Here is an 18053-nt window from a genome sequence, read left to right as displayed (position 1 = left end):
TTTCAGTAAGGAGGACCACACAAAAGGTCAATATCATCAGACAGGCATGATTGATTGAGGAGTAGATGTTTGGTGGGGAACGTCCATTGCTACTTCAGGTTTCTGTTCTTCCACACTTTCACCTTGATTACTCATGTGCGTTCCCTCTTGTGCTTTTCCATATCTCCACATTCCATATATATATGTGCGCGTGTGTGTGTGTGTGTGTGTGTGTGTGTTAATGCCCCACTTTTGCACCACCCACTCTTGAGCATTGCTCAAACTGTAGAAGCTGGAATGAGTGTAGGATGTTATCCTATCTCTTTCCTTGCTCATTTTTCCATGTAGTCAAATAAGAAGCCTCACAGCTATGAGGTCAACAAGGCTAATGTACACTATATGTCCAAATGCTATTTTAAGTTGCACCCATTCCTGACACAGATGTGCAAATGCGCACAAACACAGCTTGTCTAGTCCCCGTAGAGAAGTACTGCCATTAGAATAGGACTCTCTGGTGCTGATAAACATGAACCAGTTGTGGAGCAATAGACTAAGAACAGTCTCTGGAATGATGGATGGTGGTGCTCCAGCCAGTACTTTTAGGATGGGTTGGGGAGTTGGAGATGAGGTGAGGTGGTGATCAGCCAACATCCTGACCTGACTAATGCTCTTGTGGCTGAATGCATTTAAATCCTCACATCAATGCTCCAAAATGTAGTAGAAAGCCTTCCTTGGACAGTTACTCCCACCAAAGCTGTATTTGCTAGCAGGCGTCCAAATACGTTTGTCCATTTAGTGCAGCTATAAGCAACGGAAACCCGTACCTTCAAGTCCGCATCATGCTAGCTAATGTTAAGTGGACTTGCTTGCATCTTCATATTAAGGTTCTACAAAGGGTTCTATGAGTGATATAGTAGAACAACCATGTTTCTGGTGTTCTATTAAGGAACCATTTTTCTGAAAGAGCTGAAAGTGTGAAGAACCTGTGAATTGATTAAATCTATTTATATCTACTTATTGAACTCCTTAAACCCTGGATGTAGGCCCACACTACAGTTCCTCGTTCTAATGACCTGATTGCTGTCATAAAATATGCAAGTTACATTGGTCCTAGAATAGAGCCTTTTGGGACTCCGCAGAATCTACCAATAATAGTAACTAATGAATGACTATGCTTATAATAATTCAGAATAGTTTCTGTATTAGGATCAGTAACAGAATACATAACCTAGGTCTTAAGTGTTCAAACCTTCGAAAGGTTCTTCATGGTTCTTCATGGTTCTTCACGGTTCTTCACAGTTCTTTATGGAACCAAAAATGGTTCTTTGGCAGTTTTTTAAGGTATAATTGCTGCATGATGTTGCCTTAAGGTGCAGCCTGTTTAAATTCTGAGATGTAAAGAGAGGTTAGATGGTGGTCTTGCAGCAACTGCTGCTTTCTACAGCAGTGAAGAGTCCATAAATCAGAGACAGTGGAGTCAGTAAGATCCATGTTTAGATTAAAAGACGGTCTTCCAGCTCGGCTGCCTCCAGTAAAACTTTGATATGCGTCAGCCAGTGACCTGTTCCTCCTCCTCTGCCGCCACAGTGAGGTACAGCAGATGTATCTGCACTGCTGAATGTGGGGCAGATGCAGTGGAGAGTTATTTGATGCACTACGGGGAAAATCTCATTTAGATGTGCACAAGTGGTTCTTTTTTGTAATTCGTGGCTAACCAGGTCAGCACTTGACTCTGCAGAGAACGGTTAAGCTTGGTGTATGTGTGTGTGTGTGTGTGTATGTTTATCTGTATCATACTGACCTTATTCCCTGAAAGAGAAAATGAGGGAAAGTAGATGTAGCATGCTAATGAGAGAGGGATATAAGAACCAGGGGGAAAGAGAGAAAAATGCTGGTTGATGAAGTCCAGTGTGATTTGGGCCTTATATTCAGCAGCTCTCCCCTAGTCTGGTCTACATTAGGCAGACTCTGACAGTGGCAGATACACAGTGCGGTGTGTCTTAAAATGGTCACTCTATGACCAGTCCAGTCAAACTCCTGTGATGGATCACCTCTAGAGACACTGAGATCACTAAATCACTCTACATACACAATCCACTCTAGCTTGTACTGTGTTTCTTCAACTTTTACAGGATTCCTGTATGTGCCTGACTGTCTGGTTCCTCTGATTGTCTAGCCTATTTTATAGCCTAATACGTGGTGTTGCTGCCCCGCAAAAAAAAAACAGCAGCTTTACAGGAGAAGCATAAAACCTTCTAAACGTTCAATGAAAGACAATGTAAAAAAATAAAGGTTTTTTGCATGACAGTGACGATGGCAGGGTCTTAATTCTATACTGGTTATCCAGAGCTCGGCAAATAGCTCAAATATCGTCCTTTGCTTGAGCGTCTGTCCTCTGTAGACACTTGCAAAAGTGTAAAGGGACAGCAGTTAGCATGTGTGCTCTGATCGATCCATGACACTGCGTGTATGTGTGTGTGTGTGTGTGTGTGTGTGTGTGTGTCTGTGTGTTGTGACACATTCCTCCTTTAACCATCATTAACAATTCTGTCAGTTCAGCTCAGACAAGATAGCCTTTGTTGCCCTCCCACTGATGAGTGACCAACACCTTGTCACTGCCCAGCCAACATGTGCACCAATCATTGCCAAAACACTACTTGTCTAGACCGGAATCTCTAGTATGAGACTCTGTGGTGGGCTTGGTCCGGTAGGCTGACATCCTCTTTACTAGCTCTCGCTTCTTAGCCAGGAGACTAACGTCCTCTCTCTCTCACTGCTTAATAACCTCCTCTTTACTAGCTCTCGCTCCTTATCTTGGAGGGTAACCTCCAATGTTGCTTTAAGGCACTCTTTACTAGCTATCGCTCCTTATCTCGGAGAGTAACCTCTTATTGACTAGCTCTCGCTCCTAATCCTGGAGAGCTCTTGCTCCTGATCTTGGAGAGTAACCTCCTCTTGACTAGCTCTCGCTCCTTATCCTTATGTCTTTACTAGCTCTCGCTCCTTATCTTGGAGGGTAACCTCTTCTGGACTAGCTCTCGCTCCTTATCTTGGAGAGTAACCTCCTCTTGACTAGCTCTCGCTCCTTATCCTTATGTCTTTACTAGCTCTCGCTCCTTATCTTGGAGGGTAACCTCTTCTGGACTAGCTCTCGCTCCTTATCTTGGAGAGTAACCTCCTCTTGAGTAGCTCTCGCTCCTTATCCTTATGTCTTTACTAGCTCTCGCTCCTTATCTTGGAGGGTAACCTCTTCTGGACTAGCTCTCGCTCCTTATCTTGGAGAGTAACCTCCTCTTGAGTAGCTCTCGCTCCTTATCCTTATGTCTTTACTAGCTCTCGCTCCTTATCTTGGAGGGTAACCTCTTCTGGACTAGCTCTCGCTCCTTATCTTGGAGAGCTCTCGCTCCTGATCTTGGAGAGTAACCTCTTATTGACTAGCTCTCGCTCCTTATCCTTATGTCTTCACTAGCTCTAATTACAACGCTGCTTTATCATGAGCATATTGACCCCTTCACAGAAAGCCTTGTATTCCCAAAATTTCAACTTTACAGGAGGAAAAATCTTCTTTGCTCTCAGTGGAAGTCAGTGTGAAAGTCATTTTGCAGCATTTCTATCAGTCCATTCATCATGAAATTTACATTATGTCAAAAACTGAAAAACAACAAAAATGGCAACTCAAGGTTTTTGCTTGACAGAGATGATATTAAGGGCATAATAGGTTTGAGTGTATGTCCGTTTTTGCAGGGACAGGTGGTCTGGCCCATGTTTTTGAGCATTCTGTCTGCTCTCTGGACTGGACTAAAATGTTGCTGTGTGATGCAATACTTTAGCCTGCCAACTTGTGAGTGTGAGTGTATGGATGTGTGTGAGAGAGGAATGGATGAGAAATGCTCGGGTGAAGGATCAGGCCAGGAATCGGAAAGGTGAAAAACAGAGCCAAGAGAGATCAGAGAGGAAGACAGAAAATGTGAGAGAGAGAGAGAGAGAGAGAGAGGGAGAGGCAGCAAGAGATAGCGAAAGAGAGGGAGAGAGCGGCAGAGACAGAGATAGCGAGAGAGGGGGAGAGAGAGAGATTTAGGATAGATTAGTGTGTGTTTGCCAGAGTCCGTTAGAGAATTTCATAACAGAATATCCTTAGGGGTACTGTCCCTGCAGGCTGACTAAGAGCACTTACCAAAGCAATTTACACTCTCTCTCTTTCTCTCTCTCTCTCTCTCACACACACACACACACACAGTGTTGTACCCCTTGCTGACGTGTTCCTTCCAGTCACACACACACATGCTCATCATGCAGGCTGACAGAAGCCAAGAGTGCACACAAACAAGCACATACTCTCTCTCTCATACACACACACATACACACACACACACACACACACACACACACACCAAACGCTCACACATCATTCTGCTGTGGCAGCGTTTTAGATTTGTGAATGGAGTGAGGCTTAGAGTCCGGCACCTACTGAATAATGCATGAGGCAGGCCGATGGAAAACACTGTGCATGCACACTCACATACACAAACACTCTCTCTCTCTCTCACACACACACACACACACACTGATCCGTCAGGTCTGATTTCACTTGCAGCCCACAGAGCATTTCAGTCACAGGAAAGTCAAGCTTACAGAAAAATCAGATCTGTCAGAAAATGTATCGGGAATGATTTAATGCCTAAAACATAAAACACTGAAGAGTGCAGGGTGTTTCAGCAGCATAGCGGATCACATACAGTGCAGGACCTCAGTGTCCGTTTACTTTCTCAATAATAGCTATAGGGGTCATGGTTAACCCCTAAAGACTGATTTATACCATTGCACATCTCGTATATCGTCACTCTCATGTTAGCTGTCAGCTGTTACATTGCTTTACATTGAGTCAAAATTGGACCAATAGAAATGCTTCAAAATAACCTGCAATCAAATTTTTTCCCATTGACTTCCATTAAAACTTAAGACATTTTTCCCTCCTCCTGTAAAGCTGAGCTTTTGGAGATTACAGCAACGATGTATAAGTGTGGAAGCGTAGCTCGCAGAAACCAAGATGTACACACCTCTATGCCCACAACATGTCCATGTGTCTGTATAGGTAGCCTAGCTTTCATGTAGGCCCCATATATGGAAGCCCACCAGGGTTCAGTGATGGGACCAGGAGGGGTTAAGCATCTGGGTTGGACATTGCAAATTGGGCCTAGATGGGACCCGTGTAAGATAAGCTGGGCTGTATGATGGGGCCCATTTGGGAAGCTCAACTGGGGTCATGTGTAAAAACACATGTACAAACCCACTCTGAGCCCACCCATGATTACCTGGTACCAACCTAGCCCACATCTCTCATGTGAGCCCCACATGAGCATATTGGGTGGGTAATCTTAATTAGTTGGGAGATATTAAAAACAACTGTCCTGCAGTGCAATTATGTTGCATAGCAACCCGGGCCTAGTGTTAATTTATTGTTTATTGCAATAAATATTAACAATATATTTAATACTTTATTAACCATTGGTGTTTTTTATATCAATTTGTGTCACTTTTATTAAAGCAGTAGGTCTCTTTATGACTGTAACTCACAACCTTGAGCGGCTTATTGATTTATCATAGCAAAAATATCATCTTAAAGCAGTGCAGTGAACCTGGCAGCAGACTGTTATCAGAGAGAGCAGGTCTAATTTAATTCATCCAAAATGTATGATCACAACAGATGCTGGTTACATCTGGAGCATGCTTTTGAACTGTATGTGGGTCAAACAAATGTAATGCTCAGGAGAGAGAGCGAGAGGGAGAGAGAGAGAAGACATATAGAAGGTAGACCTGCCTCCACCTCTCCTGATTGAATTGCTGTTAGATTCCTTTAAGACAAGGATAGGCCCTAAGCCCCTAAAAGTACTGAGCTTTTATGTTTAGACATTAACTAAACACCACTAGACACTGTGATACTGATGGACTGGGACACCGAAGGTTCCTCTGAAAATATTAATGTGATAGTTACACTTCAGGTTGCAACTACAGGCTGCAGGAACTAACAGTAATGGACTCGATTGCATTGCTGGAATTATCACAGTGCTAACTGTGTGCCTAAATCACACACCTGCCCTGTTAGCTAATACAACAGACTTGTACTTATGTCCATTTTTTTTTGACTGAATCTCCACCTTAATTAGCTGGATCTGAGATGTCAGATTGCAGTTAAAACTGTTAGTCTTGTGTATGAAGGCAAGTCTCTAGGATCTGGGTGGAGAAACCCCTTAACCCCTTGAAATATTACCCCCAGCCGTATTACATCCTAAATTCTGAGTAAGAATGGTGCACAGTGGTGTCGAGTGAATCCAGACGTCTGCCTGTGACGTTATTACACAGAATGGTTGTAAATACACTGCCTGATGCAAGTGTTTTACCATAGTTTTGAGAGGGCCCAAATATATATGTGCCATATATTGGTGTACGTATTAGACCTTCTAAGGTAAACCAGTCCCAAAGAAAGTGTATTTTAGTTTTTTTGTCATTATTTGTCATTACATGACCACTATCATCTCATAAAACACAGAAGATATGTGTAGGTTCACTGGTGGGGTTGGATAGTAAATAACCCTAGAGAAGGACATTAGCTGAAGGAAAGCTCAGACAGCTTATGCAGCTAATCACATGGTCCACTGGGGTACAAATAGTAGATGCTTTATCATTTCACGTGGTTGCTACAATGTTCCAGGTTGTTGCTATGGCTGTTACTATGGTATTTCAGGTGGTTGGTGTGCTGCTGCTAGGTGGTTGCTGTGGTATCCCATGTGGTTGCTATGGTGTTGCTAAAGTGGTGCTACATGGTTGCTTGGTAGATGCTGTGGTATCCTAAGTGGTTGTTTTGATGTTACCTTCGGTGCTAGGTGGTTGCTAAGTTGTTGCTGTGGTATCCTAAGTGGTTTGGTGCTGCTAGGTGGTTGCTAGATGTGTTATGATGTTGAAAGGTGGTTGCTATGGCTGTTACTTTGGTATTTCAGGTGGTTGCTTGCTATGGTGTTCCTAAGTGGTTGCTCAAGTGCTGCTATGTGATTGCTTGGTAGATACCGTAGTATCCCATGTGGTTGCTAGATGTGCGTTATAATGTTGAAAGGTGGTTGCTATGGTATTTTATGTGCTTGCTGGGGTGTTGCATAGTGGTTGCTGTGGTACCCATGTGTTTAGTTGGGAGCCAGGTGTCACTAGTGTATTTGCTTTATCTAACCAGACATCACCGGTAACCTTATCTGTTGGTCTGGTTTGTGTCCGACAGGAAAAGAAGTCCGTCAGCATCCAGGGACCCGAACCAGAAGTACGACCAAAGGGAGGAGAGACTCGAGCCCTCGCAGTATGCTCCAGGGGAGGGTGGCATGCCACGATCACCATCTGACTATGGCGCTGGGGAGCGGCAGAGGCGTGGGGGCTACGGCCCTTATGAGGACGCAGATGCGGCACGAGGGGCCTACCGTTCCCGGCGTGGTGGGTGGCACTCCCAGGAGGAGTACCCACCTGAGCCGGGCTTCATCCCTGACGGCCCTTTGCTGAGCGAGCACGAGCTGCAGCGGCAGCGACAGGAGGAGTACCAGACCCGTTACCGCAGCGACCCCAACCTGGCTCGATATCCAGTCAAACCGCAGCCGTACGAGGAGCAGATGCGCATGCATGCCGAAATGTCCCGCTTCCGGCATGAGCGTCGCCACAGCGATGTCTCACTGGCCTACACGGAGATGGATGATCGCTTGGGGCTTCCTCTTAGGTCTCACTACCCACCTGGTCCGGGTCACCCACACCACAGCCACAGGACCTCCAACCACAGCCCGCCGGCGGGGGGTGGACCCATGGGTGCAGAGCCACCACCGCTGAGGCGGGGTCAGCAGCACCTGGACCCTGGCTCGGCCGTTCGCAAGAGCAAGCGGGAGAAGATGGAGAGCATGCTGCGGAACGACTCGCTCAGCTCTGACCAGTCCGAGTCGGTGCGGCCGCCGCCGCCCAAGCCGCACAAGAGTAAGCGAGGGGGCAAAATGAGGCAGGTGTCCCTCAGCAGCTCAGAGGAAGAACTGGCCACCACGCCAGAGTATACCAGCTGCGAGGACGTGGAGATTGAGAGCGAGTCGGTCAGCGAGAAAGGTAAGGCAGACGCTAAGTAGACGTAATAGTCGAATATGGAGATATCCTGCTCGTTTTACGACAACATGCCTGTGCTTCAGAATAGGGCTGCAGCTCATCAGTTTATCATTGTGATAAGCTATGCTAATGCTAAATATACTATTATGCCTTCTCTGGTTTCCTCCTACTGTCCCACGTTAGTCTAATAGTAATAGACTATTAATAACTAGTTCAGAGCTGTTATTTGAAGGCTAGTTAAGGCTCATTTATACTCCCTTTGCGTACGAAATTGTACGATGTAACCGCCACTGCCCACATACTTCTATGCGTCCTTTATGTTGGCATGGATTTTAAACGAAACATCCTCATACAACAAACATGGCAACAGTGGAGGAAGTCATGACTACACATACTTTACTACAAAAAAGAAAGACGAAAGACGCAGCAGTGTGTCCATATGGCAAACGGTCCACTATCGCCTACCCAGCTCCCACAACTTCCAGCGGTACTGCGCCGTTCTGTCTATATCCGTAAGCTTTCAGAGAACGTGCACCAATAAGGACGAAGTGAATTATGAACTCAGTACAAACAGAGTTCAGTCTCAGTCTCAGTTCATATCCGTTTCCATATTTCACCGTGAGCATGAATGAGCCTTACCTGTCATTTTTGGCGGCATGCATTTCTTAAAGGAATTCTTCACCCAGTATTATGTGTTGATAATAATAAATGTAAGCTAGTGGGCATCCAAACCTGTCCTTAAATCTGTTGCTGATGTCGTGTCTACGGCCTTTTTTTCCCCCTTATTCCAGATTTTTTCCAAACAGCTAGATATCAAGATATGTGTGGTGAAATTTAGCTTCTTCAGTTGTAACCTGGAGTTAAGGCGCTAAAATTGCAAACACTTTCGAGTCTCAGGAAGTGAATAGTCACCCAAATCTTTGTTTATGTACATGCTAATGTACTTCTCTCAACTTTCTAAAACCACAACCTTCTGTTTTGCTGTCCTGAAAAAAGCTTGTATCTCCAATTTTGCTGTTTTTCACTTATGATGTGAATCTGACAGTTTATCATGTCATATCATAAGTTCAGGTTAAATTACTAATATAAAGGCTTCAAAAGTAGTCTTTCATTACACTGACGTCTATCGAAAGTTAAGAAGTTGCTTCTCTGGTAAAATTGGTATTATGGAGATACAAGGCTTTTGCGTGACAGTGACAAATTATTTGTCAGTTGTTTTATGTCACAGTGTGTCAGTTTTTGTTCTCAGCAAATACATGTGAATAAAGCTAAATGCATTTATTAAAGAAATATTTTGTGAAAACAGACGTTCTTACAGATGTTCTTACAGATGTCTAACTTCAGAACATGTTTAGAGGGCAGCTTAAAGTGGTGTTTGAGAGGGTCAGAGACGGTTAATGGCCTTGCTTAAGGGCCCAACAGTAGTAGCTTAGTGGATCCAGGTATAAAATCCACAACCCTGGGATCAAAAACCCAGTGATCTAAACACTGAGCCAGCACTGCCCCAGCCACCACTGCCTCCACTTACAGAATTTGTGATTTGGGTGACTGTCGACTTTCAGTGTTAGCTTTGAAACTGGAGTACTTAACTAAAGAAGCAAGAAGAAGTTTGGACAGCACATATGTCTTGACTGACCAGCTCCATATTTTTTTTTTTTGCCCAATCGTTTCTTTAATATTCCACTAAAACTACATTGAAGTGACAGGCCTACTCATCTCTGAAGGGTTTAGGCATTTAGCCACGTTATCACTGCTGGGTGAGGTATTCTTGGTAAGAATGTAGGCAGAGTGTATTTTTTTTAGGGATGTCCCGATCTAATACAGTGACTCAGGATTAGGGGCCGATCCAGGCCGATCAGGGATCAGCTTTTAAGGTTCCGACCCACTTCCGATCCTCAGGTTTGCTGTAGCAGAGAGCCATCTGGCGTCTCCCAGGCACCATTAATAGACATGATCCTCAGCTGCTGCAGACCAACTTCTAGACCCTAGACATTATTTCAGTAAAACTGAGCTTTATTACAAAACTCAAAAGTGTGATGACGTTACCAGTTAGCAGCCAACACAAAAGCTAAAGTTGGCTTCTAATGCTACCTCTTCACTTAAATAGCGCCACAGTTACATTGTGTACATTTCAGCAGCAGAACAGAACTGCTTCATCATTTAAGGTGGAACGTAAAGTTCTGAGAAGTGGAAAACTTTAGCTTAGCGTTAACTCAGAGCCTCGCCGTAAACGTTACGCATGCGGCTCCCAGAGCTGCGGGTAAAGAGTGTGTTTTCCGCTGTTTTTTTCTCCGCACTGCTAAAAACCACCCATTTTGGTTGTAGCTGTGCAACGACAAAGATATTTAATTCCATCGGTTCCTTTTGGGAAGAGCTAACGTTCCTCCCATCCCATCTTTACTCTCTAATTATGCCTGGTTAGAAACCTGTTCAACCAGCGGGAGAACCACACTCATTTCAGAGCTTCTAAACCAGATGAGGAGGCTAATGCTAATCCTAATCCTAATCCTAATGCGCACATACTAAGTGATTAGACTGCAGGGTTGTAGAGGAACTGGGAGCTGAATGGCCAGGTAGGTCAGTCAGTCAGACTGGACTGCAAGACATTAAACACTATAGAGTTTAAAACAGTCGTTTAAAAAGCTGCTTCAAACTAAGTAAATCAGATTAGAGTTTAGTCTGATTACAGTCTGATTACTAAAAATAGTGATTTTACTGGTGTTTATTGTTGTTTATTAGCTCGTATTACCTAAGTTGTGGTGCTGTATTATTTATAAAAATACAGAAAGATTGGATCGGTATCGGACGATAGTCAGCATTAAGAGACTCGGATCGGATCGGATCGGATTGGATCAGAGAGGAGGGCACAAACCCTGATCAGGACATCCCTAGGTTTTTTTACAGTACTTGTTTGTGTGTAACATAAGCCTACAAATACTCTCCATGTTATCTGATGCTTAACCTTCTTACAGTTTAACACTCTAAATGTTCTGCTCCGAGATGCTCTGAGTGTGGGAGTGTGTTTGCACAGTTTGTGTTTGAGAGACTGTGAGAAGGTGCGCTGGAGTGTGTGTATGTGTGCATGTGTGTATGTGTGTGTGTGAGAGAGAGAGAGAGAGAGAGAGAGAGAGAGAGAGAGAGAGAGAGAGAGAGAGAGAGTATGCCCTTAAGCGAAGTGCGTGTGTGTTCCCATTACTGTTTGCCCTCATGTCCCTTTTACTCTATGTGGGTGTGTATGTATTTAAGTGTATGTGTGTGTGTGTGTGCGTGTGTGTATGTGTGTGTGCATGTATGTGTGTCTCAGGCTGACATAGCTGCCCTCTCTTTTTGCCCGTCCTCTCCTAGCAGGAATTGCAGCGCCCTGGTTGGCTCTGATCTCTTGGTTCATTGTGCTTTAATGGACTGTGTTACATAACAACAGGAGAGAAAAACGAGAGGAGAGAAAGGGTGAGACGGGCGAGAGACACTCGTAGAGAGATAGAGTCAGAGCGCCTGTGAGCTTTTGCTGTATTGCACTAATAAAAATGGATTGTCCCTGTGTGATGGAGCACTCCAGTGACTCTACTGTTTTCAGTCAGGCAGAGGCAGGCCGCTAGCGGGGTCCTGGTGGCTGGGAGATGTGTCATCAGCTACTCGGATTAATTAAAGAAGGTGTAGCCAAAGTAATTAAAATGTGGAGGCTAATTACATGATTCCCCATCAGGATTCACCCACAGACCTCAGGGCAGACAGTGAAGGGAGTGGTATTGTCTGTTGACTGCTTTCTCCACATATCTGACCTAGTTCTCATTTAAATGGGAGGAGATTTGAGTGGGCGGGGCATCACAGAGTCACATGACACTTGACAGCCTTTATCGCCCTCCAGGCTCCAGATGCACTGATACTGAATAATAAGTAGTAGGGGTGTAACACGTGAACGGAGTGTGTTACAGAGCCAGAAGGCAACAAAGCCACACATCTGCAGCGCCAGCACTGTGGGGTGTGAGAGGAGAGCAGAGTTTTGTTAGTGTGAGGCAAGTAAGTCAACCCAGCGACGTTATTAATGAACCTGGAGCCAATCAGTTTGCTGGTTACGGATTAAGTCCCGCCTTTCAACTAAAAAGAGCAAATCAGCTTGCTGGTTACGCCATGGAAAGAGGAAACGTCCACAATATAGTGGCCCAGGCCAGGCTGTGTCAAAATAAAAGTTAATATTTTGACAGACCATGTAAAAAAAAAGTTAATTACTAATACATACAAACAAACAGTCAGTGGCAAAATAAAAGTCACTAAAACAAACAAACAAACAAACCGTCACAAATTGTCAATGCCAATATAACAGTCACTGGTACAAATGAACAGAAAGTGACAAAAAAGCCACTAATACAAAAAACAGACCATGTCAAAATAAAAGTTACTAAAACAAAAAACAGACTGCATCAAAATAAATACAAACAGACCATGTAAATAAAGCAAATGAACAGACTATGTCAAAATATTAAAAAAAAAGTAATAAAAACAGACAAAGTCAAAATATAAGTCACTAATACAAACAGACTCTGTCAAAATAAGTATACAAATAAAACAAATGAACAGACTCTGTCAAAATATTTAAAAATATAGTAATAAAAACACAGACCATGTCAAAAGAAAAGTCCCTTATACAAACTTGTACAAAATACGCTTCTTTTTATTTCTTTTTTTTGCTGACCCGAAACATTATGGAAAAACTGATTAGGAGAAAAACTGATTAGGAGAAAAACTGATTTAGTTGTGTTATATTTTATTGTGATTTTGCACAGCCTTGGTTTTAAATTTTTTAAAAAAGGAAGAAAAGTTTATTAAAACAGAAAAATTCTAAATCCCCCCCCCAAAAAAAATATAAAATAAATGAATCTTTATTGTCTTCATTATTAGTTAACACTATTTAGACCTGCTCTGCTTAAACTTGTCCTGATCTATGTTGTCAGCTACAGGACTGGGTTTTCCTTTTAGCACGGATTAAAGATCACTGTTAAATGGTTAAGCGAGCGTTACATAAAACACTCTCTCTAGCAATGTGATCGTAATACTTTGAACTGAGCAGGGGTCAGTTGACTCAGTTCTGCAATTACAGTATAGTATTTTGTCCATATCCAGAAAGTCTAAATTCCCCCTTTAATCCCTTACCTCAGTTTGGGGACAGTTTGTTGGGGTAAATGGTTGACAGTTTTCAACAATAGCAATATTGATTATGCAAACCTAAAGTATTGTAATTTTGTAAATTTACCCCAAATATCATTTAGGCCTGTTCACAACCCCCAGAGCATCCTGAACTAGGAGTTTAAATGTTCAGGTCCAGGTTTTGGTTGAATAGCTGCTTGCTCTTGGTCCTGAAGATAGACACTCGTAAGTGACAGCAGCCTCCCTGTGCGACATCCGAAGAAGAAGAAGAAGGAGGAGGAGGAGGAGGATGGTCGACAGGAGAGACAGATGAGCTAGGGAGAATGGGAGAGGGTACAATGGAGGAGAGAGATGGAGCGAAATAGAGAAAGAGAGAATGAGAGATACAGAGACGGCGGCCCAGTCATCTCTCCTTATATAACTGTTCCCAGCACAAAGGGGAAAACGCAGCCCTACATTATTGATGCCCAAGATTTCCAGGTTCTAACGCCAGCCCTGACAACAGAGCAGAGGAACGGCAGCTTCTTCTGAAGGTCAGGTGCTTTTTTTTCTCCTGTAGGAAGAGAGGGAAAACACTTCAGTCTAGATAAGGCTACATGTCCTGCTGCCTTTATTAGATGTGAGAGCCGAGAGGAGAGGTTTTGCACAGTGGCATGAAAACCATTAAGATGAGGAGAAATTTCACATGAATGAAATGTGTAATGCCAACACAATCACTGTGCGTAAGCTCTTAATGTACTTATTCAATTTGACGTAACGTATTTAAGCCTTTAGCAGTCATGGTAAGAAATACTGGATACTCAATTTGCAGCTTTTCTTTTTTTTCTTTTTCTGATGACCCATTCAAGAGGCTAATATGTATTACAGTTGACTGTAATACTTCTTAGTTCATGCCTAGAATAACCCTAACTGGGCAAGTCAACCGGCTGGTTGACTTGCCCAGTTAGGGTTATTCTGGGCATGAACTAAGAAATATTACAGATTAATCACTTTAATACAAAAACACAAACAAGTTTATCAGTAAAATCTATAAAACATGGACACATATGTCCATCCCCTCAATTACAGCCTCATGTACATGTTGGAGTAAAATGTGATGTTTTTAGCTACCTAAAAAAAAGATTTAAAACAAGGCGAAACCCTGGACATTTTACACACTGTAGAAATCCTGGCTGGACATATTTTTTAGATCTGTATTTTTTAAAGGACATGGAAAAAGAAGACATATGGCTGCTCTAATATTTAGTGTAGCGTTTACTATATGGACAAAAGTATTGGGACACCTGCTCATTTATTGTTGCTTCTGAATTCAAGGGCCTCCGCCTTTAACCTATCCGTGTAGTAAACTCACACACACACATATACACACTAGTGGACACAATCAAGCAGTAACAGGACCATCATTTAAGTGCCCAGTAAGCAGGGCCTTGCTCAAGGGCCCAACAGTGGTAGCTTGCTTGCTGAGCCTGGGTATTGAACCCACAACCTTGTCATCAATAGCCCAGAAAAAAATTGATCGCTTTTGTTGAGTTGATGTTTCTACTGTCCAGGGAAGATTTTCTACTAGATGTTGAAACATTGCTGTGAGAATTTGATTTCTTATCCTGACCATACTGTGTATTACAGTAGTGGAGCTTTATGTGCAACCTGTGCAAGTTGCCTGGCAGGTACGGCTCTGCTGCAGCTCGGAGGGATGCTGGGCGAGCGCTGGGTGCTTTGCAGGAAGTTTAATAAGCTGTAGTCGTGCACGGCAAACGAACCGTGATTTAGTGCCTTGTCCCTCGCTCTCTGTTTTCCTCCGGATCGATCAGGGGATGTGCGGACGGAGCAGGAGAAGGAGCGAAAAAGCTGCAGAAAGAGCAAAACAGAGGATGAATGCAGACACACTTCGTTAGGGAGGTCCGGTGGTCCGCTTGTGGCTCCACTGCCTCTGTAACACAAAGAGCTGAATGTGGCCAGAGGTCGGACCAGAACTGGGTGACGCTTGGATTCCACGGGGGCACCACAGCCTGTTTGAACTTGTGCCTTAATATAGATATGCTTTATAAGGGGTTGAGATTTACTATATGTCCAAATGTTTGTGGACACCTCTTCTAAGAAATGCATTCAGCTACTTTAAATTGATATCATAAAATATTGATATTTTCTCATAATTACAAGATGCTCTATTGTCGTAATAACAACAGACAGTGCTCAGCCATAACATTAAAGCCACCTGCCTAAACTTGTGTAGGTCCCCTAGTGCCACCAAAATAGCTCTGACCAGATAATCAGTGTTATTCACTTCACTTGTGAGTGGTTTTAATGTTATGGCTGATTAGTATATGTTGTTTTTATGACATTATATCTCATGGTATACTAACTGCAAGATGTTCTGTGTCATAATTATGACTTGCAACATTTTCTAATGACTATTTCATAGTGAGATTTTCCATTTTTTTTAAATTATGACATAACATCTGAAAATAATAATATTAGCATGCTAAAAAATGTTGATTGTCAGCAATACGCCTCTGTACTGTTTTCTCCGGAAGATTCTAGGAGTTCAGAAACCCACATATGTGTGTTTCCTGGAAGTTAACCACCCAAAAAGATCAGGCCATCCAACACACCTCCAGTTTTCCAGTGACGTGATTTTAAAGTGAACATATGTGTTCCGGCCCTTTCCCTCTCCGCCAGGAGGTGTAAACCAGACTGTGTCCATTGTTATTGGCACAGTTATCTTCTGTCCGGGCTTTAGGAGGCCTGTGTATCAGTACTTGTTTTATTAACGCTCGCGACGTTTCGTTTGTCTTTCTCTCTCGCCCCGCGCTCGTCTTTCCCCCCGCCGCTCGTAGTAAAAACAGTGTCAATAATTAATGATCCAATTAATAGTTTACACTGGGTTTTTATTGAGTTGTCAGGTTGATGGAGAGCCTGGAGACTGTAGCCTCAGACCGGTGTGCAAGCCTGATTCAGCAACTCAGCACTTCAGCCTCCTGCTGAGAGGGGGCGAGAGAGAGAGGGAGAGATAGAGAGAGAGGGCGAGGGAGAGAGAGGCCCCAAAGCTGAAGTACTAAGAGCGCTGACGCTCACGTTTTTCCCCGTGCCAGAAGAAAGGAAGCAGCAGAGTGAAAAGCAGAGTCTCCAAAGGTAACTAGAGCAGCTGCAGAAATCGATTCCAGGGAAAGGGAGAGAAACAGAGGGTCAGCTGCTGTTCTGAAGCCAGTGTTGATGAACACACAGACGTGCTACACCAAATGCGTTACTGAGGTTCATTACTGACGACCCTGGCAGCTCTCATTGCTGTAAACTGTATAAAAAAGTTGGTTGCATTGGTTTGTTTTTATTTCTAAAACACTCTCCTGTAGGGCTGGATGATATGTAGATGTATAGATATATAGAGCTGGGCAATATGATGATATTTTATTGTATTGTGATAAATTTTGTTGGGATACACAATAAGCTTTTTTTAAGCATATCGAGGAGAATGTTAGTGCCTAATAAACACTGATCAGCTGCAGGTTTCATTACCAACCGTGCAATTAGACTGGTTTAATTAGACAAAGTTCAGTAAACGAATCACTGTACTCAGCACTGGAGAGTATGTGAACAGTAGTTTTTAAGAATCTGTCGCTACTGATGTATTTAGTCTGTGATAACGTGTATCATGACGAATATTGTGTATTGTGGAAAATGTCTTTAAATATAATTATATAGTATTTTTACCATATCGCCTAGCCCGATATGCCTGATATGCTTAAGGGACATGGCGATATGCAATACGATATGATAAAACCTTAACAAAGCGTAATGTTAAAGGAAAGCGTAAAGTGTCAGCATTTATTTGGAACGCCAAAAACGCAGCATGCTGGATAGTTAAGTAGTAAATATCTAACTATGTTATATATATTTAAGCATAAGATAATTGGACTCTTCTTAGTACTTTACTGATTTTGCAAGCTGTAGAGTTGTTTCAAATGGTGAAATAAAGTCCACATCCTGCTCCTTTATCGCAATGCTTCTACAGCATAATTTGCACAAGACTGTTCTCTGTTGAGTGTCATCCCTCCAGAAATCACACCATTTCCACAGAATCGACTCGTGCACTTCTTTTTTGTTTAATTAAATATTGCACACAGACGATAACCTCCATAGCAGGTGCAATATTACAAATATTCTCTCCACCTATTTTGCCTTATAAGGTTAATTAAAAAATTCAAAAAACTAATAGTTTACATATTTTATCTCTGGTTTTATTTCTTTTTTCATTTTGGTTTGTTAATTTCTTTAAATTTTTATATATCCTTTATTGTTTCTCTTGCTAATTAAATCTTAATGTGTTTATTTTATACTCTAATAACTATAATTTTATTGGCCGTTTCTCTCCTATTTTTTTATTTGTTCATTAGCTTCTGTTCATTTTAGTTTGAGTTTATTCAAAACTATTTCACTTCTTTTAATGCCTGTTTGTTGTAACTCAGCTACATCAAAAATGAGGGTGACTCTCAATATATCTCTGAGTGAAAACAAAGGTTGATTGATTGGACTGGATTCAAAATGAGATTCAAAACCGGATGTGTTTTAATGGCCTAAAGTCATGAGCTACTGAGCGGCATTAAAGCTTTTTAGCTGGAGCCCACTCTACGAGTCACATCAGAAACCGCAGCCATTTAGGAGCTCAAAGCCGACCACCCAGCGACCACGTGGCTCCATTAGATTGAGGTCAAGCATGGTTGCTCTCAGCCAACATGTTTTATCCCACTGAAATATTTTGCGGCCTGGCCGTCCAGTGCTTTGCAGGCTGTGTGATAAGCTATTCCCTTCAGCTAACA

General features: G+C 42.8%; 1 protein-coding gene across 33 annotated transcripts in view; it reads left to right on the top strand.

Annotated features, from left to right (window-relative positions):
• rims2a (regulating synaptic membrane exocytosis 2a) overlaps window positions 1-18053 on the top strand; it is a 268366-nt gene that overhangs the window by 105411 nt on the left and 144902 nt on the right. For all 33 annotated transcript variants that reach the window (XM_072692323.1, XM_072692313.1, XM_072692325.1 and 30 more), the window contains one exon: window positions 7247-8100. In XM_072692323.1, the coding sequence (XP_072548424.1) occupies window positions 7247-8100 (854 nt within the window). The remainder of the gene's footprint in view (window positions 1-7246; window positions 8101-18053) is intronic.

This window comes from Salminus brasiliensis, chromosome 1, assembly GCF_030463535.1.
Source record: "Salminus brasiliensis chromosome 1, fSalBra1.hap2, whole genome shotgun sequence".
NCBI classification, from domain to species: domain Eukaryota; kingdom Metazoa; phylum Chordata; class Actinopteri; order Characiformes; family Bryconidae; genus Salminus; species Salminus brasiliensis.
The sequence above is the reverse complement of the archived record's forward strand: the minus strand, read 5'-3'. Positions and strand labels throughout refer to the sequence as shown.